Source organism: Bos grunniens, chromosome 7, assembly GCF_055505025.1.
Source record: "Bos grunniens cultivar Pamir isolate PY7600 chromosome 7, Bosgru_T2T1.0, whole genome shotgun sequence".
In the NCBI taxonomy this organism is placed as follows: Eukaryota; Metazoa; Chordata; class Mammalia; order Artiodactyla; family Bovidae; genus Bos; species Bos grunniens.
In genome coordinates, this window is record NC_141171.1 from 57,763,749 (window position 1) to 57,786,120 (window position 22,372).

Genomic DNA, 22,372 nt, shown 5'->3' on the forward strand with positions numbered 1-22,372 from the left:
TGAACTCCGGGAGTTGGTGATGGACAGGGAGGCCTGGCGTGCTGCAGTCCATGGGGTTGCAAAGAGTCAGGCATGACTGAGCGACTGAACTGAACCGAATAATGTTACATGTTATTCCTTAAAACAAAACCCTACCAAATTTTCCTTCTTAAATAAAATAAAAGCCAAATTCTTTACCTTTGCCTACAGGGCTATGTTGCCTAACTACCAAGCCTTTTGCATAGAATCCAACAGGTTTGAGGACCCAGGGGTGTTGGAAGTGATTGCCCTGAGTGGAGAGTGCTCCCGTGATCTGAGCCACCAGCCTCCTCCTTCCATTTCCCCTCATCCTGATCCTTCTCATGATACTATTGGCAGCCAGATTGGTTTTCCTTCCACCCGTTGACCTGCCAAGCACAGCACAGATTCACAGCCTCTGCATCTGCTGCTGCGGTTTCTCCAGAAACACTTTCACCAAATCTTGTGTTATCTTACTCACCTCTGTGTTTGTTGTCTCTCTTACTGTACCTGGATAGAGTGCCATGCGGGCAGGAGGGACCATATTTACTTAGTGCCCCTGGCACACAGTAGCAACAATAGATATTAAATAAATGATAATAGATTTAATAGATATTAAATAAATGGCAATCATTTACTGATTACCGTCATTTTGTAGACCCCTCTTCCCTTTAATTGTCTACAAATTCCAAAGCATTCCCAAAACTAGAAATGCGTGAACCCGGATGGGGTCAGCCACTCTTTGGAGTGAACCTCTTCATTTGTGTAAAGAGAAGCTCTGGGTGCTACTCTAGTTGTCCTGCAAGCATTTACTTAGTAGCTCCACTAAGTAAAGTGTTCAAGGAAAAATAAAAAGCCTTAGCCATTATGGAGGAACTATAATATGGAGGGACAGACAGAAATGGAAACAGGTAATTTCAACCTGTCATATCACATGCTCTGATGGAGGGCACTTAGGCTACTTGGTGACCTTGAAGAGTATGGTAGCAGAATAATGACTCTTCAAATGTGTCCATGTCCTAATCTCCAGAACCCATGAATATGTTCCCTTTCTTGGTAAAGGGGAATTAAGACTGTAGATGGAATCAAAGTTGCTCATCAGCTGACCTTAAAATAAAGAGATTGGCCTGGATTACCTGTGTGGGCCCAGTGTAATGGCAATGGTCCTTGTAAGTGGAAGAGGGAGGTGGGAGAGGAGAGTCAGAGTGACAAGACATAAGAAGGATGTGTTCCCCTGTTGCTGGCTTTCAGATGGAGAAAGGGACCATAAGCCAAGGAGTGCAGATGGCCTCAAAAAGGTGGAAAAGGTAAAGAAACATTGTCCCCTAGAGCCTTCAGAAGGGAACACAGCCCTCGCAGCACCTGGATTTCAGCCAATGAGATCTGTGTCAGACTTCTGACACACAGAACTATAGTACAGCAGCTACAGGAAACTAAATACAAGGAGGAAAGGTGAACTTTGATATCCTCTCTGGTGGGATAGTCTCAAGAAGACTCTTGAGAGTCTCTTGGGACTTCAAGGAGATCACACCAGTCCATCCTAAAGGAAATCAACCCTGAATATTCATTGGAAGGACTGATACTGAAGCTGAAGCTCCAATACGTTGGCCAACTGATGTGAAGGGCCGACTCATTGGAAAGGTCCCTTATGCTGGGAAAGACTGAAGGCAGGAGGAGAAGGGGGTGACAGAGGATGAGATGGTTGGCGTGCTGCAGTCCATGGGGTCGAAAAGAGTCAGATACGACTTAGTGACTGAACATCGACGACTGGCAGGAAGAGACGGGCTATTTCAAGACCCATCCGGCTCTGCTCAGATCCCTCCCCAGGCTCTGTCTGGCCAGTGGCCCTCCCTGGGGAAAATTTCTCCAGGTAGTCCCTTGACAGGGGTTCTCTCAAACCTCACGTTGAGAATGCTCACCCAGTGTCTGTGACTGCTTTGTCACCGATGGCTTGTCACGAACAAGGATGATAGGCAAGTGCCCTTGAGACACGCCAAGCACAGAGCAGCCACAGTCACATCTAACCTCGAGGCCAAGCTTTCCTGTCCTGTGTGTCTCTGGGGCTGCAGCCGCGTGCTGGAGCCAGTGTCAGCCTCCTCTGCCTATCTAGCCAAGACCCCTCGAGGGGGAGAGGGCAGGGCCTGGGACAGTGTTAACTGCTAATGAATGACACTTGCCTCCAAAATTAATAAGCTTTCCCTTTCTTAGGAAAATCCACTCAACTGGAGTCTCCAGGATGACTAATTGACAGAACTGGTTAAATTAATCAAAAATGGAAATGAGGAAGAGGGGAGGGATTCTATTTTTACTGCGAGGCCTGGGCCTTGCCTGCTCTGCTGCTAATTGCTGCTAAGCTTGAATGGGGTAGATGGTGGATTGGGGGGCGGGGTTCAGTGAATTCTGCAGCTTGGAGCAAGGCTCTGGCTTTTCTCCAGGAGGGGGGTGGGTGGGTGTCTATGTGTGTTTGTAATCCTGTCATCAGGCAAAATCATTTTAATAAAGGGTTTTGTTGTTTTAACCTAACCAAACTCCCCTGAAATAGACACTGTTAATTATGCCCCCAATCAATACTGAACCCCTTTCAGAAGCTGTGTCAAACCTCAGAGGTTTGATGATGCATTGCAGCTGTAGCCAGGGCTGATGCCTTTGGACACATTCCATCAGAGATCAGGGGAATGAGCCATAGGTTTATTAAGGGATCCAGTGGCCTATACAGCCAGGACTTGGCAATTAAGTTCGTAGATGAAGGTGATAAATGAGACAGTGGATTTCATGTTCTGTGTAAAGGCAGAGTTATGCTGCCATCGGAAATTGCTGTGTTGAGGAATCCAACCCATGGGAACTGTATAAAATGGAATTCTGTGAAATTGTCCTTCTGGATGTTAGAAAAAGATCACACTCTTCTGCTGTCAAATATACCCAGGAAAAGAATTTGGGAAGCAGACAGACGTGGGCTCAAATCTTGGGTCTTTCACTGTGATCTGGAGCAAGTTTCTTTCTTTCTTTTTTGAACACTTTTTGATAGTTTCAGGTGAATAGCGAAGGGATTCAGCCATACATACACATGTATCCATTCTCTCCCAAACCCCCCTCCCATCCAGGCTGTGGGGTAAGTTTCTTTACCTCTCTGTGCTTCATCTGTAATCTGGAGTTACTAAAAATCGATCTGCTTTGGTTGCTCTGAGACTTAATTGAACTACAGAAGGGCTCAAAGCTAATATTCAGCCCCTACCACTAGACGCATCTTTGGTGGGGAAAATGGAATTTCTGATTTAGATTGTTAGGTTAGGCATCCAACTTTGCCCCTTTCACACTGAAAACCAAGTTGTTTTTCCAATGATGACGTAAAGTACTTAAAGTGCTTCTACCTTTTGCCCACAGCATGGAAAAGTCAGACTGTGTGCACACCAGGCCTGTGATGGGCAGATTTAAGTGCATGGCAGGGTTGCTGCAGACTACCCCCAGACACCCAGCCCATCTTGATTTTATCTGATGGAGGGAATTTCTGCGGCCATGTCTCGAGCTGCCTATTTGCCAGTGTGGAAGGGCCCTGGGCAAGGATAGAATGACGTTGGGAAGCAGAGTGACCAGTAGAACCAATACAGGAGGACAGATGCTGTAGGATTGCCCATCACCACTGCTTAGAGGAGCCCTGGCTCCTCACTCTGGCCTTCAAGACCCTGTGAGGCCAGCCTCCCCTCCTGCAAGTCCCCAGCACAAGCCACTCCCTGACAACAGGATGGGACCTCTAGGGCAGGTAATGAGTGGGGCAGGTCTGGCCAAATGAAGACAGAATTAAGATGCAACCAAGGAACCTGTCCTGTGTCATCAGACACTGAGCCTGGTGCTCACACAGCCATTGATTTCGTCCAGCAGATGTGCACTGAGAACCTTCTATGTGCCAGGCAGTCTGCTAGCTGCTTTGACTTTAATTAACTAGTTAATGTCCAGAGATTTCCACGAGACCAAATTGTATACTCACTTCTCTGCTCTCACCTTTCTTGACCTCTCAGAAGCATCTGATGCAATTGATCCCAGCATCTTTCTAAATCATTCTCTTCTCTTGGCTTCTATGCCTACCACTCCCTCCGTCCAACTCTGCTCTTTGGTTTTTCTCTTACCTCCCTAGCAGCTCATCCTCAGTCTCTTATAAGAGGCTGCCTGCTTCTCCCCCGACCCCACTGGTAAGTGCTTGGCCTCCATCCTGGACTCTCTGCTCCTCTGCATCTACACCTCTTTCCTACATGGCTTTAAAGACCACGGGATACTCATGACTCCTACATTTCTATCCTCCAGCCCAGACCTCTTCCCTAACTTCCAGATACTCAGGTATCCAACTATTATCAGACTTCTCTAACTGGGTGTATCACAGGCATCTCAATCTGGACATATCCAAAACAGAACCCTTGGTCTTTGCACGTCAAACCTGTTCCTTCCTGTCTCATCAGGGTATGTTACCACTATACCTTTGGCAGCTCCAGCCAAAACCCAAGTTTTCTCAGGATCCTCCCTTTCTGTCACCTCTCCACTTTCAGCCTCTCAGCAAGTCCTCTCAGCCTGACCGCCTCAGTAGATTCTGTGTGTATCCACGCATCACCCCATCCCTACCCCTATCACCTGTCACAGCAACTATCATTTCTTTCTGGATCATGGTGTGAGCCTCCTAACTGGGCTCAGTGCTTCTAGGCTTGCCAATCTTTTTTCAGAATTCTTTTAAGACCATAAACTGAGTATTCACTTCCCTGCTTAGAGCTGTCTATTAGCTTCGGTCACACCTAGAATGAAATCCAGCACTCTGGTCTCCCCATGAGGCTCCCCCTGCTCTGGTCCAGCGTACATTTTCAGCCTCACCCTCCACACCGGTCCCCAGCACATCAGTCTTCAAGTTCAGGTCTTTCCCCTTCTGGGTATTCACACATGGTTGTTCCTGTGTCAGGGTCTTCCTATTCTGGTGTTCTCTGTTTGGCTCCTTTTGATAATTCAGGTCTCAATTTCAAGACTTTCCCTCACCACCCCAGGGAAATAGCATTGCACCAGCAACTCTTTAGTCCTTTAATTTTCTTAAAGCTTTTTTCAATGTCAGAAATTATTAATACCTCACTCATTTGTGTACTTGTATATCTTCTGCTAGAATGAAAGCTTCCTGAAGGCAGGCATGAGAAGGTGTTGAATAAATATTAGCTGAATAAGTGATTTCTAGAGTCCTGGTTAAGAGGTGTGCGTCTGGATCAAACCCCAGTTGTCACTTGTTCTCTGGTGGCCATAAGAGTATCATTTCCTCTCTTAGCTAGTTTCCTCATCTATAAAATGTGACTAATAATCATCTGGCCCCCATAGGGTTGTCAGGACCTTGGCTTACTCTCTTAATATTGTAAATACCACAGAAGTTAGCTGTGATTAAGGCTGCTGACATGATTACATAATGACCATGGCTACTTCCCACCCCATTCCTGCTCTTAGTCGACACATGTGGAAGGGAAATAAGACAGCATCACCTTTGCAACCATAACTAACATGGAGCTCTTTCATGGGCCAGGCATTGTTCTAAGGCTTCACGGTGTCTTCTCATTTAATCCTCATAAGCCCCATAATAAGGTAAGTGCTGCTACTAGTCATATGTTATAGGTGAGCAAATATAGACACAGGTTAAGTAACCTGTTTTAGGTCATGGATGTAGACCGACAGTGAATACCACTTTGATTTTCCTCCCCTGATTTGGCCCTATCTGTGAGTTTACTCTCAGTTTAGTTTGACAGAAGAGAAGACACGAAGCTGACATGATCTGGGCTGTGCTTCTAGGCAATGCTATAGGATGAGTGACGGTGTCTCTTTAAATTCATATGCTGAGGGACTTCCCTGGTGGTCCACTGGCTAAGACCCTGCACTCCTGATACCGGGGGCCCAGGTGCAATCCCTGGTCAGGGAACTGGATCCCACATTCCAAAACTAAGAGCCCACATGCTGCAGTGAAGATCTCTCATGCCACAACTAAGATCAGGCGCAGCACTGGCCCCGCCCAAAAAGAAATTCTTACACTGAAATGTAACGCCCAGTGTGATGGTATCTGAAGAGGGGTTGGGGAGGTGATTACATCATGAGGGTGGAGTTCTCATGAATGTGATTAGTGCCCTTATGAGAAAGAGACTCCAAGGTACCCGCACATCCTTCTGCTGTGCAAGGACCCAGCAAGAAGATGGCCATCTGTGGACCAAGAAGCAGGTCTGCACCCCACACTGAATCTGTTGGTGCCTTATCCTGGACTTCTTAGCATCCAGAACCAAATGACAGATGTCTTTGTTTAAGCCACCCAACCTGTGGTATTCAATTACAGCTGCTTGAATGGACTAAGACAGGAGACTTCATCCTAGGTTCCACACTGCCTTGCCCATCCTAAGGACCTAAAACAGGTGCTGTCCAGGGTGTGTGTGGAGGGAATCCCTTTTGTCCATCTTGGAGCTGAGGCACCCAGCAGGCTCTCTGGTTAGCCACCAAACTTCTTCCAATTAAAGAAGTAAAACTGCAACGTTGAGGAGAATCTGGAAAATAGGAAAACTGCCTGCATTTCAGTGCCCTGACATCATCCCTTTCATGAACACCCCCTTGTCCTTATCTTCACACTGCTGAATTCAGGATGGGTTTGTAACCCTGCATCCTGCTTTAACATTTATCATAAGCATTTCCCCGCATGCTCCATCTTTAACTGTGTCCAAAGGTCGTTGGCAAGTCACATCTCTATGGCCCTTCATGGAACCCCTTTCTCAATTCCCACTCCCATTTGAGGATTCCAGTTGCTAGTTTTCTTAAAATAACTTATTTAAATTGAAGTAGAGTTGATTTACAATATTGTGTTAGTTTCAGGTGTAGAGCAAAGTGATTTAGTTATATATATATATTTCATATTCTTTTCTGTTATAGATTATTACAGGATATGAAATACAGTTCCCTGTGCTATACCTTAGGTTCTTGCTTTATTTTTTTTAATCTACTTTATATTCAATGGTGTGTATCTGGCAATCCCATACACCTAAGCTTTTGCTTTTCTTATATGCTGTTAAAACAAACTCTGCTTACTCAGGATGCTTATGCATGATTTTTGAGTAGGAAACAGACTTCTTAGCACCTCATCACCTTTAAAATCAGTTCCTGCCTGCATGCATGCTAAGTCGCTTCAGTCGTGTCCAACTCTTTGAGACCCATGGACTGTAGCCCACACCAGGCTGCTCTGTCCATGGGATTCTCCAGGCCAGAATACTGGAGTGGGTTGCCATGCCCTCCTCCAGGAAAATCAATTCAAGTCCCCTTTATTCAGAGAGAAATTATGCTTCCACACCACATGAAAGTACCCAGACATCATCACCATAAAACACCTGGGGAGGTGTGGCAGCTTCACGTACAGGTTTTATTGCCCCTGTCCTCTGGGCCCCACCTCATTCAATAAGAGCCACAGGCACTGTGTGCTCATGACGGTTGGGGCTGCACCAAGTGCCCCAGCTCCCTGCCCACTTTCCACCCTCACCACCTTTAGGATCGGCGTTGGCAACCTGCTCAGGCTGCCTGTGGCAAACAAGCCCGGGACCCACCCCTGGATCTGTCAGCCCCAGGGACTGTGCTCTGGATTATTTTCAGAGGGCCAACTTGTGTACCCTCTCCCCCAAATTCTTACATTGAAGTCCTAATCCTCAGTGCTTCAGAATACAACCATATTTGGAGGTAGGATCTTTAAAGCTGTAATTAAATTTAAAAAATGAGGTCACATGTATGCCTGTGGCAGATTCATTTTGATATTTGGCAAAACTAATACAATTATGTAAAGTTTAAAAATAAAATAAAATTAAAAAAAAAATTTAAATAAAAAAAATAAAAAAAAATAAAAAATGAGGTCATGAGGGTTGACCCTAATCCAGTATGACTAGTGTCCTTATAAGAAGGACAGTTTGGGACCCAGACACATGCAGAGAGAAGATGACATGAAGACACAGGGAAAGAATGGTCAGTAACAAGCCAAGGGGAGAGCCCTGGAAGAGATCCTTTCTCCATGTTCAGAGGAAGCCAATCCTGGTGATGTCTTGGTCCAGGACTTCTAGCCTCCAGAACAGGGAGACAATTACATTTTGTTTTTTAAGTCGCCCAGCCCATGGTACTTTGTTATAACAACTCTTATAACTGAAAACCCCTTCTTTCAACTGCCTTTTCCCACCAGCCTGCCTTTCCACCACAGTTGCTCAGTGAAGCCTCACTTATAGCTGGGCATTATGCTAAGTATTAGTAATGCAGTGGTTGGTCAAAGAAATAAAGTTCCTGCCTTTATGGGGGCTTCCCAGGTGGTGCTAGCGGTAAAGAACCTGCCTGCCAATGCAAGAGATGTAATGAGATGCGAGTTTGGTCCCTTGGTCGGGAAGATCCCTTGGAGGAGGGTGTGGCAACCCACTCCAGTATTCTTGCTTGGAGGATCCTGTGGACAGAGGAGCCTGTGGGCTACAGTCCATGGGGTTGCACGGAGTCGGACAGGACTGAAGTGACATAGCACGCACACATCCCTTTATGAAGTCTACATTCTAGTCAGGGAGACAGAGGAAGAAAAATGTCTATAGCTGAGAACAAAGAAATATGTAAGGAAATAAAGTAGGGTGATGTAGTAGAAATAGAGTGAAGATGGGGACACAGAGAAGTCATCTTTGAGAGGTATTTCCCCAGAGACCTAAAAAATGAAAGTAGTCCAGACAAGGGCGGGCATGGTGGGAGGGCATTTCAGGCAGGGGAGAGGCTGTGCAGAGGGCCTGAGGCAGGAAAGGGCTGGCTGTGCTGAAGGTGCAGAAAGCAGGCCACTGTGGTCAGACTACAAGGGACTGAGGATGGAAAGGTGGGCAGGGACCAGATTCCCGTGGGGCTTGGAAGGGAGATTAAATTTAATGTCTCTCTCCTTTCCATGGTTGTCATTCACCACATCCCGCCAGTTTTTTCACTCAACTCCTAATTGTTGTTGTTTAGTTGCTAAGTGTCTGACTCTTTGCAACCCCATGGACTGTAGCCTGCCAGGCTTCTCTGTCCATGGGATTCTCTAAGCAATACTGGAGTGGGTTGACATTTCCTCCTTCAGGAGATCCTCCTGACTCAGGAATCTAACCTATGTCTCCTACATTAGAAGGTGAACTCTTTACCACTGAGCCACCAGGGAAGCCCCAACTCCCAATACTCACACATTAACAGGGAAAAGCAAAATTCAGCTCAGCCACTGCTGCTGCCATCAGCACCCTATTGTTTCAGGCATTAGAATCTCAAACTGCAAACACAACCCTTGTCACTACTGCCAGGAGCGATGGAAAAAAAAATTGAGAGATGAGGAAGAGAATCATCCTTTCCAACCCCTGCTGAGTATGCAGAGTGAGGGACATATGGAAATTAATATATGCAGCTCTGATAGCACGAATCTCCTCGGCATTTTGATTAAACACCGACGGTTATTAAATACCCTCCTTCTCAGAGCTCATCTCCGAAAGCCAATGTTGCTTTTCATTTTGAACTCTGATGAACTGTCTCAATTCCGTTTGCACACCCGGGCTGAACCATGGTCTGCGGAAGGCTGGTGTTGGAGGAGGATGGAGAAAATCAATATGAAATGTCAGGCGCGAGGTCAGATTGAACTTGTTTTCCCAGCTGGCGGGAGCTGGGGCCGCCACTGCAGCAGCCAAACAAAGGGAGATGCTCACCGAGGAAGGTCGGCACTTTGGACTGAGTCAAGAAAATGAATTTCGTTCGCTCCTTAATTAGATTAGGAGGCTGGCGGCTGGCAATTCCAAGTGCTGTTGGTGTCGGGATGGGGCGCGGGGAGGCAAGGACGTGGCAGGGGTCTGCAAATGGCCGGCTGGTTCCTGGCCTCCCTAGGGACTGTCCACTGGGTTCTGCTTCTCCAGGGCTGCGTGCAACCCAGACTGTAGGGAGGAGCAGCCTCCAGGGACACCTGGATGTGTGGGCTCAAGGATTCTCCCCAATATCTTCCTCAAGGAGCTTCTCTGTCTTTAGGCAGAAGCTCAGAGGTCACTGCCTTGGGTTATAAGATCCTTGTATAATCCCCACCCAGCACCACAAGCCTCTGTTTTCATACCACTTATTGCAGTCATGCTGTCATATCTATCTGGGATTCTCTGATGAATGCATCTTCCCTCCTCAGACAGTGTGATGGTTCATCTTATGCAATGGGGTGGCCAGATATTTGGTCAGACATAATCCTGCAGTTTTTGGAGGGTTGTTTTTGAGTGAATTTAACATTTAAATTAATAGTCTGGGTAAAGCAGATTGTCCTTCCTAATGGGTGTGGGCCTTATTCCATCAGCTGAAGATCTGAATAGAAAAAAAAGCTGACCCTCCCTCCAGTAAGAGAAAATTCTGCTGCCTGACTCCTTCCAGCATGGACATCAATTTTTCCCTGCCTTTGCTGTTGAACTGGAACATTGGCTCTTCTTGGACCACAAGCCTGCCGGCCTTTGCGTTAAAAGTACTTCATCAGCTCTCCTGGGTCTCCTGCAGGCACACTGCAGGTCTTGGGACCTGTTGGTCTCCCTAACTGCATGACCCAAATACTTCTAACAATTATTTCATATTTATATACACACATGTAATACATGCATATACACATATATGCATGTGTATGTATGTGTATATATATTATACATATATACGTATAAAAGATATATGTTTCCTACTGGCTCCGTTTCTCTGCAGACCCTCACCAATACTGACCTTGAGCTCCAAGAAGGAAGAAAGCAGACCCGGCTTTGCTCATCACTGTGTCCCAGAGTCAGGTACAGTACCTCACATATAGTTTGTGGTCAACAAATACTAGTTAAATAAATGAATAACGGGGCTTACATATCTGGAAGGAGGGTTGGAGTTTTGACCTCCCTATAGCCGCCAGCCTCAAATCAGGGACACTCAGAAGGAGTACCTGGAGAAGGACATGGCAACCCACTCCAGTATTCTTGCCTGGAGAATCCCATGGACAGAAGAGCCTGGTGGGCTGCAGTCCGTGGTGTCACAAAGAGTCGGACACAGCTGAAGTGACTTAGCATGCACGCACAGGAGGAGTAACTGTGGTTACTCCTGACATTTGCTGCTGCTGACATTTGCTGACTTCCATGTGCCTGACTCAGGGCTTGGCTCTTCGACACACAATGACAGTTACTCCTCATGAATAACCAGCCCTGTGAGACAATCTTTATTATCTCTATGTTCAAAGGAGGAGCTTGAGATTCAGAGGGATTCAATAACTTGATTTGGGGGGTCACGCAGGTGCTGAGTGTCAGAGCTGAGTTCTGATTCTGACGCTTCTGCTCTAAGCCATTCTAATTCTGGAACTTTCTAAGGCCTTATCCTTTTTCCGTCTTGAGTTCACAGTTCATTGAGCCTTCTAGGCATCTTCCTCCTCACTATCCAGCCCTTGTGTGCATATGTCTGACTCCAGAGCCCAGGCTGGTGTCTGCCACACTGGGCTGTGAGCACACCTGGTTTCTCGTGCCGTCTCTGCCACCCACTTTGGGTCGGTGGCCCTTCAAGCCCAGTTAGACGACTCATGTCACCTCCCACACAGTTGGGACCATGTCCCAGACTGGTCCTCACCCCCTCACTCTCTTTCCATATGGCTTCTTATGAGTCCTCAAGCCACATGTCATTTATTTCAACCCTCAGGCGTAAATTTATTTATGGACTCAATATTTACTGAGCACCTGTTTGTATGTCAGTCCTTTGTGATACAATGTGAGCAAAATATTGGGATAGCTAAAAAGTTCACTTGGGGTTTTCTGTAACATCTTATGAAAAAGTCTGAATGAATTATTTGGTCAACCCAATAGATTCAGTTCATGTCTTCCTCTAGAGGGGAAGGATATTGAATAAGTAATATCCATGTGTGATGAATGCTAATCTCTAATGTTGCTTTACATCCCCACAGTTGTTTTAAAAGAAAATGTTTATTTTTCCCTTTTCTTTCTCTTCTAGTTCCATAGCTACCATCCTTATCTGTGTTATGAATTTCCACTGTATTGAGACAAAAGCACAACCTTCTAATTCTCCTGTTTCTTCCCACCACCACTGTGTTAATCTTCCATAAAATATAAATTCTATGACTCTGTTCTCCAACCAACTGATCTCCAATTGCTCTTCACATACTAGGAACTGTGCTTCTCAAACTGGGGCACACATATGTATCCTTGGAGGTCAGGGAGGAGGAGGAAGAGGATATGGGGGTGCACGAAGTAGTATAGGAAGCCATAGATAAATGTTGCATCTTTTGGAAATGATAATTTTGTTTGAAATTTGGGGATGGGTAGAAATGTAAATATTAAATTAAGTGGAAAGTAGTCATTTTATGGGAATAAAATGTAAAACCCATGTGAAATTTTAAGATGGAAAAATAAGACTTCAAAGAAAACCGTCTGTGGTCAGCATGTCCCCTCAGGTGCTGGGCCTCTGCCAGGTGTGTGGCGTTTTGCTTTTGCTGAGAGGCCAGGCCACCCGGAGCACATCAGAGAGGCTGAATTGCTTTTCACTGCCCTTCCTTCACAGCAGCAAGGTTCATGGCATGGCTCTGAGAGTACCTGGTGCAGAAGTTTAAGAAGGACTAGCTATCAGAGGAGCCAGACTCTGGGTATAGAGCAGGTACTCAGTGAATGAATGAATGAATGAATGAAGGCATAAACTTTTGACTCTGATATTCAACCACTGACTTGATATAAACCTTCATACCTATTTGACCTCATTTTCTCCATATTCCTCTTTAACCCAAGCCCAACACTTCTTGCTAAGACTCTTTAAAGGTGCTACATCACTTCCTAACTTCAGGTTTTTGCCCTGAAAGCCATGCCCTTGTGTGCATGGCCAAAAACACCCTTCTCTCTATTTCTTACCTAACCAAATCCTACTTGTGCTTCAACATGACTCCTCAACCTCTGCCTCCCCACTTTGAGGTCTCCTTCCAGTGTCCCATGCCCCTACGAATGTCCACACCCCTACTTGTCTCCACCACTCATTTGGGTGTCCCGGGTACATCTTTCCCCATCAGCCAAACTTGACGTTGCTTGAGTGTTGGGAGATGTCTTACCTTTCCATTGTACCCTTCAGAATGCTTTTAAGTAATGGACAGATCACAGATACAAGAAGATCATGTTGAAGACCTGCCAATAAATTTTAGTCTAGATCTGCGGTTCTCAGCTAGAAGCAATTTTCACCCCAGGATATTTCACAATGTCTGGAGTCATTTTTAGTTGTCACAACTGGCCTTTGCTGCTTGTATCTAGTGTGAAAAGACCAGGTATGCTAAAAAGCATTCTACAATGCACAGGACAGCTGCCTCCACCAAAGAAAGAATCCTGTGCCCTTAATTTAACAATGCATTGTTAAGAAATCCTTGTGTTCCTTACAGGATATTCCTAACCTCTTTCCTTGTGTCCCTTTGTTCTCCCAGACAGAACCCAACATCCATCCTTCTTCTTCAGTTTAAGCAACTTCTCCAAAAAAATAATTGTAGTCAGATTAGTCCTCTGGTGACTTTAGTGGCAGTTCATTGAGTTTGAAACAAAATTTAAGTCCATTATCATGGCCATTATGATCAGGCTCTTGCATTCCTCTTGAACTTCACCTGTTCCTTGTCCAAGTCATTCTTTATGTACCAGCCATATCAGTCTCCCTTACTGGCTCAAAGATCAATATCAGCACAGACACTAACAAACATTGATAAAGCTTCTATCACGAGCCAGGTACTATTTTAGGTGCTGGGGAAACAACAGTGACCAAAACAGAACAAGTCCATGTCCTCAGGGAGCCAGTACTACAGATCAGTAGTCTTCAAGAGAACCTTCTGCAATGAAGGGAGTGTCTTAGGTCAGTCTTAAGTCAGCACCGTCCAATAGAGTAGCTACACACAACTATTGAGTACTGGACGTGTGGAGCATCTGAATCAAAATCTTCCAGAAGCATAAAATACACTTAGTATGACACATCTCGTTAACAATTCTTAATGATTATCTCTTCTAAGCCCTGCAACAAACCCATGAAGTGGATGATATTATCTTACCCATTTTTCATATGAGAAAACAGGCTCGGAAAGGTAAGGGAAAGTTGGACAAAGTCAGATGGCTAATAAGAGATTAGCCTGGCTCTGACCTGGGTCTGTATGACTCCAGGATCCACACAATCTACATCCCACCACACTAGTCAGACCAGCTGCCCTGGGCAATATTCCTCACAGCAAAGGAGTACATGGACATGATCAAAATGATCTAGATAGTCACCCCACTCCCAGGCACATCTCATACAGATGATCATCACTTCGCTCACGTCACTAGGAATTAAAATGAAAAAACTGGGGCTGTGGGGGAAAGAGGGCTTCCTTCCCCATTCTTCACGGCAAGCTGCAGTGGCAGAGTGGCCCCGGAAGACGGTGCTGGCCAGACACACAGATCCTGTGGCTCCTGAGGATCTTGGAAGCTGCACGTTGTTTAGCCTGACCCTGGGTACAGATGACGGCTGCCCTCCAGGCACCTTTACTCCAGGAAGCGTTTTGTTTTCTAGAAAACCTCTCCACTAGCCCCAGGTCCGTCCTGTCCACTACACCTGGCTCTTGCTTCACTTGCTTACATCGGTCTTAGCCTTTGGCCGCCAACCACTCAGCCTCCATGAGTTTGGAGCTGCTCTGCACCATCAACACCATGAAAACTCCAGCGTGACCCCTAGGCCTGTGGGGGCTCGACCCCACCCGCCTCTCTGAAGCCCTCCTGAGTGCCCAGTAGAACCACTACGCCTTCTAGGGTGCTGCTTCTCAAAGCCTCACCCTCTCCATGAAGCTAATAATCCCTGCCCCTCAGCTGCTACTTTTTTTTTTAAATTGAGATATAATTGACATATAACAGTATATTAGTTTCATGCAACTTAATGACTTGATATATGTATGCTGTTGCTGCTAAGTCACTTCAGTTGTGTCTGACTCTGTGTGACCCCATAGATGGCAGCCCACCACGATTCCCCGTCCCTGGGATTCTCCAGGCAAGAACACTGGAGTGGGTTGCCATTTCCTTCTCCAATGGATGAAAGAGAAAAGTGAAAGGGAAGTCGCTCAGTTGTGTCCGACTCTTCGAGACCCCATGGACTGCAGCCTACCAGACTCCTCCGTCCATGGGATTTGCCAGGCAAGAGCAGTGCAAATATTTACATTCAGCTAGCATCCATCACCATGCAGAGTTGCAATTTCTTTACAATGAGAACTCTTAAGCTCTACTCTCAACAACTTCCAAATACACACTAAAGCATGAACTTAGTCACCGTCCCCAGGTGCGATTCTCAATTCCTGTGTATTCGCAGGCTCCCCCACTGTCCAGCAAGACCAGCTCATTCTACTGCCAAGATCCGTCCAGAACCCACCCATTCCTCTCCACTTCTACACCCTGCCCTTGTCCAGGCCACCCAAGTCTCCTGCCTGATATCACAACCCTCTCCTAACTGGTCTTCTCAACCCTGCTTCTCGTCCTCAGGTTCATTTTCCCCAGAGCCGCAAGAGGGATCTTAAAACATAATTCAGACCATATCACCATGTGACGATGACAGGACTCATGTCTGATTCACCTCTGTATTCCATGGCCCAAAGCCAGTGTTGGTGGGACTCGACATGAGGTTTTCTCTTTACTCAAACACCAGACTTGGAGCTGACTCCCGAGTCAGGACAACACATGTGTAGTTTTCTTACTCCTGGTGTGTCTGAGGTGGGGAAGGACAGCAACCCCCCCAGGCCCTCCCGCTTCTCCTTCTGCATGTCAGGGGCCAGTGGCGCACCCACTCCATCAGCCCCGGGGCGGCTGGCTACTCACACTTGGTGTGCCGGTCACACAGCGCCGACGCCCGCATGTCACACAGCCGGATTGTCCCTTTGCTGCTGCTGTACACGAAGGTGTTGCAGTGGTGGGGGTGGAACTCAGCCGCCGTGATCACCTCTGTGAGCTCCTCCATGTTGGCTGGCTTGATGTCCACGATATCTGGCACAGACGAGTCAAGGAAGGGACCACGGGGAGGGGTGCCTCAGCGGGGACTAAGAATCGTCGCTTTATCTAGAGGAACAGGTCAGCACTGAGCACACACGGAGGATCCTCATCAGGACTCTGGCAGACAGGCAGCTATCACTGGACCCACGCAGATGAGGCCAGGGATGTTCAGCGGCCAAAGGCAGAACTAGACCTCAGGTCTCCCAAGGCCCTAATCAGGGTTCCATCCCCTGTAACATGTAGATGCTCCATCCACATTAAAGTTACCTGCTCACGCAGTCAGGCTAAACTGTGCCAGGCTGCAAGGGCTTTCATTTCTCATTTTACAACAGTGGTTAAGAAACCAGTCCCATCACAACTAAATAATTCGATATATTTGAAATTTTAACCAAACTCCTGGGCTGATGCATTGTATCTAGGACAGACTGTGAATCTTTTCCCACAAAACCCCTCGGATCTTTAGAGAGGGTGTGGAGAGAAGGGAACCTTCCTGCACTGTTGGGTGGGAATGTAAATTGAGATAGGCACTATGGAGGTTCCTTAAAAAACTCAATCAGAACTACCGTATGACCCAGCAATCCCACTACTGGGCGTATACCCTGAGAAAATCATAATTTAAAAGGACATGTATACCCCAACATTCACTGCAGCACTATTTACAATAGCCAGGACATGGAAGCAACCTAAATGTTTGATGACAGATGAGTGGATAAAGAAGATTTGGTATACATGTACAGTGGAATAGTATTCAGTCATAAAAGGGAAAGAAATTAGATCATTTGTAGAGATGTGGATGAACTTAGAGCTGTCATACAGAGTTAAGTAAGTCACAAAAAGAAAAAGAAACACCATATACTAATGTATATATGTGGAATCTAGAAGAATAGTACTGATGAACCTAGTAGCAGGTCAGGAATAGAGACACAAATGTACAGAATGGACTTGTGGACGCAGGGAGGGCATGGGAGGGTGGGACAAACTGGGAGAGAAGCACTGACATATATACACCCCATGTGTAAAACAGACAGCTAGTGGGAAGCTGCCTTATAACACAGGGAGCTCAGCTTGGAGCTCTGTGATGACCTGGCTGGGGTGGGATATATGTATACTTATAGCTGATTTACTTCATTGGACAGCAGAGACTAACACAAAATTGTAAAATAATTTTACTGCAATAAAATAAAAAAAATAATGTCAATGAAATTATAATAACAACAGCTGCTACCATTTATTGAGCACTGACTAAAGGTCAATTGCTGTGCAAAGCACATCGTGTGCTTTCTTTCATTTAATCCTTATAACAGCTCTCTAATCAACACTTTACTTATCCCTGTTTTTTAAAGGGCAGAAACAGAGTCTCAGAGTATGTAAGTAACGTGCCCCAAGTCACATGGCTAAAGAGTGGCAGTGGTAGGATTTTATCCCAGGTGCAAGATTTGCACTTTTTAGTAATTATGCAAAATTTCTCTTACTGAAGATATACAGGATCTCAAATCTCCATAAACTGTGATTTGCTTTAGAGCTTGTGTAGGAGTTCAAATATTAAAAAGAAGCCATCCAATTGTACAGCAGGATAGTTTTGGCCTCCCTTGTAATATACCCTTAGTTTTATCATAGTTTCCCTTTTTTTGTCCTGAGTATTTTCCTTTTTGATGAAGAATCATCATACCTCTATTTTTAAGGAACATATCCTTGTGTATTGAAATGAAACATTTGGCCTTTCATCTATCAATGTGATGGTGACCTAATAGAAACAAACACCTTTAGTGGGAGTGAGTTTGTGCTGATCCATTCACATCCCTACTGAGAGTGTGGAGGACCTGGGTACAGGTTGGGAGGTGCCTGAGGGCTTGCTGTCTGAGAACCTGCATAGGAAGAGGTCTCTTGATGTGGATGCTATGAACCAAAATGATTCTCACTGTTGAACCACATTTGTGATTTCACCCCACCTGTTTACCGGGTAGCATTTTTCAACTTAACATTTGTTTCTATGGGTGAACTTAAATCGACTTACTTTTTTCTTTACTCAGCCTCGTAATCAGGAATTCAATATTCATGAAATCATCAGTTTAATAAGCTAGTTACATTTTAAATAACACACCTGAAATAAACGCATTTAATAATTAAAATGAACACATTTATGGGTGTGCCAGGAACTGACGAATCACATTTTGGAAAACACTGCATTGAATCAACAAGCAATAACTTCAGACAGACAGTTCTGTTTGACTGGGATGGATAAAAGTCTATGTTTTTTTGTAAGGTTGGTGGCCTAATCTCCTCCTTAGAGTTTAAAAGAGTAATGAGTAAATGCACTGATATTTTTAGTCATATTAGCACTAACAAAGTAGTCGTCTATTAGCAAACATCACACATGCTCTGGCATGTAGTTTGATGCAATAATGGCTGTGTATCTGGTTGTGCCTCTTTCTCCTTCAATTATCTCTTATAAATCCTGTTGGGTTCTTTCTAAAATTAGCTTGAAATTGAACTAACATTACATTTTGCTACAATTTCCCTCAGCAACCCAGATACAGATATTACTTATGTCTCTGGAGAATGTAGGTCCCCTGGACTCATAAAATACTACCTTCTCAACTGCTCCCAGTGTTATAAATATTATCACAGTTAGCATTACGTGCTGGGGAACAGGAGCCTGTTTCCCCCCAGAAGAAGGCCCCAAGCTGCAGCTCTGGGGTTCTCCCCAGCCCCCTGACCCATGCATGCCCTTGGCTTTGTGGCCACAATACAGGGTGGGGTGAGCAGAGGTTAGTGTTCAGCTGTTGTCAGATTTCATTTCCCTCCAGAAAGAGCCTCCATACTCCACTGTGCCAGTGAGCATGTTTTTCTTTTCCCAAAATAGGGCAAGAAAATCTGGTGTTAGCTTTCTCAACCTCTACCAGTACAGCTCTAAAAACAAGCTAACTGGAAAGGATCTTGGCTGTGTGGGAGGGGGAGGTGCTACATCTATGGTTACTTTTTTTCTCACCTAAAAATAAAGCTCACAAGTTAGAACGTGTGAAAACGAAGTGCTTAAACATATATATGAAACCAGGAGCATCCTCCACCTTCAAGAACACCATGAGAACTGAATTTGCTTAGGCTGCCGCCTCTGGACCCTTCCTCTCTCCTTCCCCGCCATCCATCCTGGACCTCCAAGCCTGCCCACCGTCCCTCACACCCAGGCATCTTCCTGGTGACTAAATAGAGTGCTTCTCTGGGTCTGAATTTCTGGGGTTCAGGAGAAAAGCCATGACTCCAATCCTCTTTTTAGTAATTGTGATGATAAGGACAACAAGAAAGATAATACGAAAATAAAAAGCAGTTGCCAATGTTCATCAAGTGCCACGCACTGTCTCATTTGATCTTCACCTCATCCTTATGATGCTAATATTATTAATAGACCCGTTTTCAAGCAGAGGAAACAGTGGCTGAGGTACATTACTTAATGTTATATGATGGTAGCGGGTGGAGCTGGGATCTGAACCCAGGTTTGTTTGACTCTAGAGCCTGGTTCCTGACCACATGCCATCCTCCTGCACTGATGAATGGCCCCCACAGAGCCGGCCTTTCCCAGCAATGTAATTCTGGCTCTTTTGAAACTCCCCTGTCTTATCTGAGAGGGATTCTGCTTGCAACTGGTGCTCGTTCAATTCACCCACCACTCTGGGTGCTATATTTTTCAGAACCAGAATTCGGACCCAGCATCTGACCTAGGATTTTTGTGTTCTCTGATGTGATTTTTTTTTTTAAGGAAATGTAAGTTGAGACAGAAACACGGTAAAGGATTTCTTGAATTATTAACTGATGGAGGATTTTCTGAGTTCTAAAAACATTTAGGAGGAGTCTAGTTTCCAAAAATTCAATGGTGTGTGGGGATGACAAGACAGCATATTTTACATGCATTCTCTGTAAACTCAGTCTTTTTCCTTACACAGCTCTCAAGGGAAACACACACCTCCAGCATGTGCGGTTGTGCCCTTCATGCTGGGAGGGAAGGAGAACGGAAGGGAGTAACGCCTGGCTCCCTGTATTATCTTGGAAATGGAATGATGCATGTTGACAGTCAATTTTCTCTTCCTCATCTTTTAGAGCTCTGTATCCAAATTATTTCCCTGTTGTCCCAAAGAACTAAACAGCAAAGGCAAAACAGAGCAATGGATTCAAGGCTAATATACAAGGCAGACAGCCAACAGATTGCTATTAAATTAACCCTGGGGCTTGACAGATCTGTTCATCCTGACCCCAACTGCTTATGGCATTCCTTATTAATGCTGAGCCCAGGCAAATTACCTCTGCTAACAAAAGGGGTTAATATGCCTCTCTGCTGGGACTGGAGGCAGTGCTGGGGACGGGAAGGGGCACAGCCAGTTTGGCAGCTGAGCTCTACGCTTGGAAGGCAGGAGGTGGGAAGGTGAGGGCACTGTTGTGCCAGGCAATGGCCTAAGGCATCATTTAAAATAATAATTGAAGACGCTAGGAGGTCACCTCTTAAGGGATCAGCTTCAAACAAATAAAAAGCCAAGGCCATAAATTACATCCGCGGTGGGGTAAGGAGATGAAGAGGGTTATGGCAGGATGCTCAAGGGGAGATGGGGACCATTCAAGAGTCATTTCCTTGATCCCAAATTTGGAAAAGTTTTCCATAAAAATGTCTATAGAAACATTATAAAGGAGAAAGACTGACAACAACCTTAATATACAGAAACAGGGAAATGATTGAGTAAATTCTGGTTGATATCATTAAATTGTTTATGCAGTGAAATGCCAGGTCTGTTAAACAACTTGCAGGAAAAATTCTATCTGTAGTGTGATCATAATGCCATTTAAAATTTATACTCTGAAACTGATGGCCTAAAAGGCAAAACTACCAAATGTCATTGATAGTTCTACTGGGGTGGGTCTATGAATTTCTTTTCAATTATCAGTTTTTTCATTTCTACATTTTCTTTTAGTGAAGTTGCACTATTTTAAGATTGAAAAAGATAAGATTTTTTTAATGCTTATTATGCATATGTATAATTTTAGCTGAGGTAAGTTAGATATAAAATATATACAGTCTGATCATAGCCATATAAAAAGAATGAGAGAAGAGAGAGAACAGAATGGAAGAAAATATAGTTATATATCACAGGGGTTATATATTTAAGGTTAGTATTATGTTATCCTTTAATAATGCTAGCTTGGGTTCATCCATTTGTTCCTTCATGTATTTCATAAATATTCACAAAGAATCTGCCAGGGATAGATTCCAGGCACAGGAGCTATAGCTGTGACCACAGCAGATCAAAAAATCCCCTGAACCATGGATCCTATTTTCTAGAAGGGAACATGGTTACTAAACAAGCTAGATAAATAAATAGAATATATAGTTTATTAGGTAGTAATAACTGTTAAATAGACAAAACAGGGAAGAGAGAAAGTACATATGTGTGAATGGGCAGTGTGTATGTGTGCACATGTGTGTGTGTGTGTGTGTGTGTGTGTTTGTGTATGACCCTAGATTGAACAGAATAAGACTTTCTAGATAAATTAAGAATTTAAAAAATTTTCTTTATTTTTCTGAGCCCTACTGTGGAATTAATCAGCATTAAAATTGTGATGTAAATTCCTTGTATATACACAAAATTAGGTGGTGAGATTATAGGTCATTTTATAATATCTACAATGAATCCATATTATTAAATCAAGAAAACAAACAGTGAGTAAAGTAGTTTCCTTGGCTTAGAACCATCTATGAGACAGTTGAGAAATCAGGAACCGCATCTCTGGGTAAAGCTGAAGACAATATTGTGATAAATACTGCAATTGTAACAAGTGGGGTCAAAAGATTAGAATTCATTTTGTTTCCACCTCTATTTTGCTCCAAGATATGGGAAAGTCATTTTCTCTCTCTCAGGATTTCAATTTCTTTGTCTTTGAGTGGGTATCATTCTGTTAACTCTGTTAGTCTGAGAAATTTTGATGATCAAATAAAACAGTGGAGAATAAGTTATTTATTAAATGTTTTTGCAGTGGATTGAATAATCCAAACTTTCAAAGAAAACATGTCTTTTTTTCCAAAGATAACTTTTATATGCATTAGGTTTGTGAGTTTTTGAAGATTTTCTCATATGCTTCTGTCTTTATCTCTGCTAATTTTGCTGATACTAAGATTTTTTCCCTCTCCTTTCTTTCTAAGCCAACTACTGGTAGCAGAGCCCAGCAGGAGGCTGGACTCTAGATTTACCTGGGTAAGACACCCAAGTTCAAAAGCAGTCGAGGCTTTTCAGATAGCACAAGTCTGCCAGTACTGAAAGTGGAGAATAGCCTTGAAAACTGGGCATATTAGAGCTGGATTCTGTTTTAGGGAG

General features: G+C 44.6%; 1 protein-coding gene across 27 annotated transcripts in view; it reads right to left on the reverse strand.

The window, feature by feature from the left end:
* Positions 1-22,372, reverse strand: part of PPP2R2B (protein phosphatase 2 regulatory subunit Bbeta) — a 713,296-nt gene that overhangs the window by 42,134 nt on the left and 648,790 nt on the right. For all 27 annotated transcript variants that reach the window (XM_086412213.1, XM_086412212.1, XM_086412210.1 and 24 more), the window contains one exon: positions 15,849-16,013. In XM_086412213.1, the coding sequence (XP_086268339.1) occupies positions 15,849-16,013 (165 nt within the window). The remainder of the gene's footprint in view (positions 1-15,848; positions 16,014-22,372) is intronic.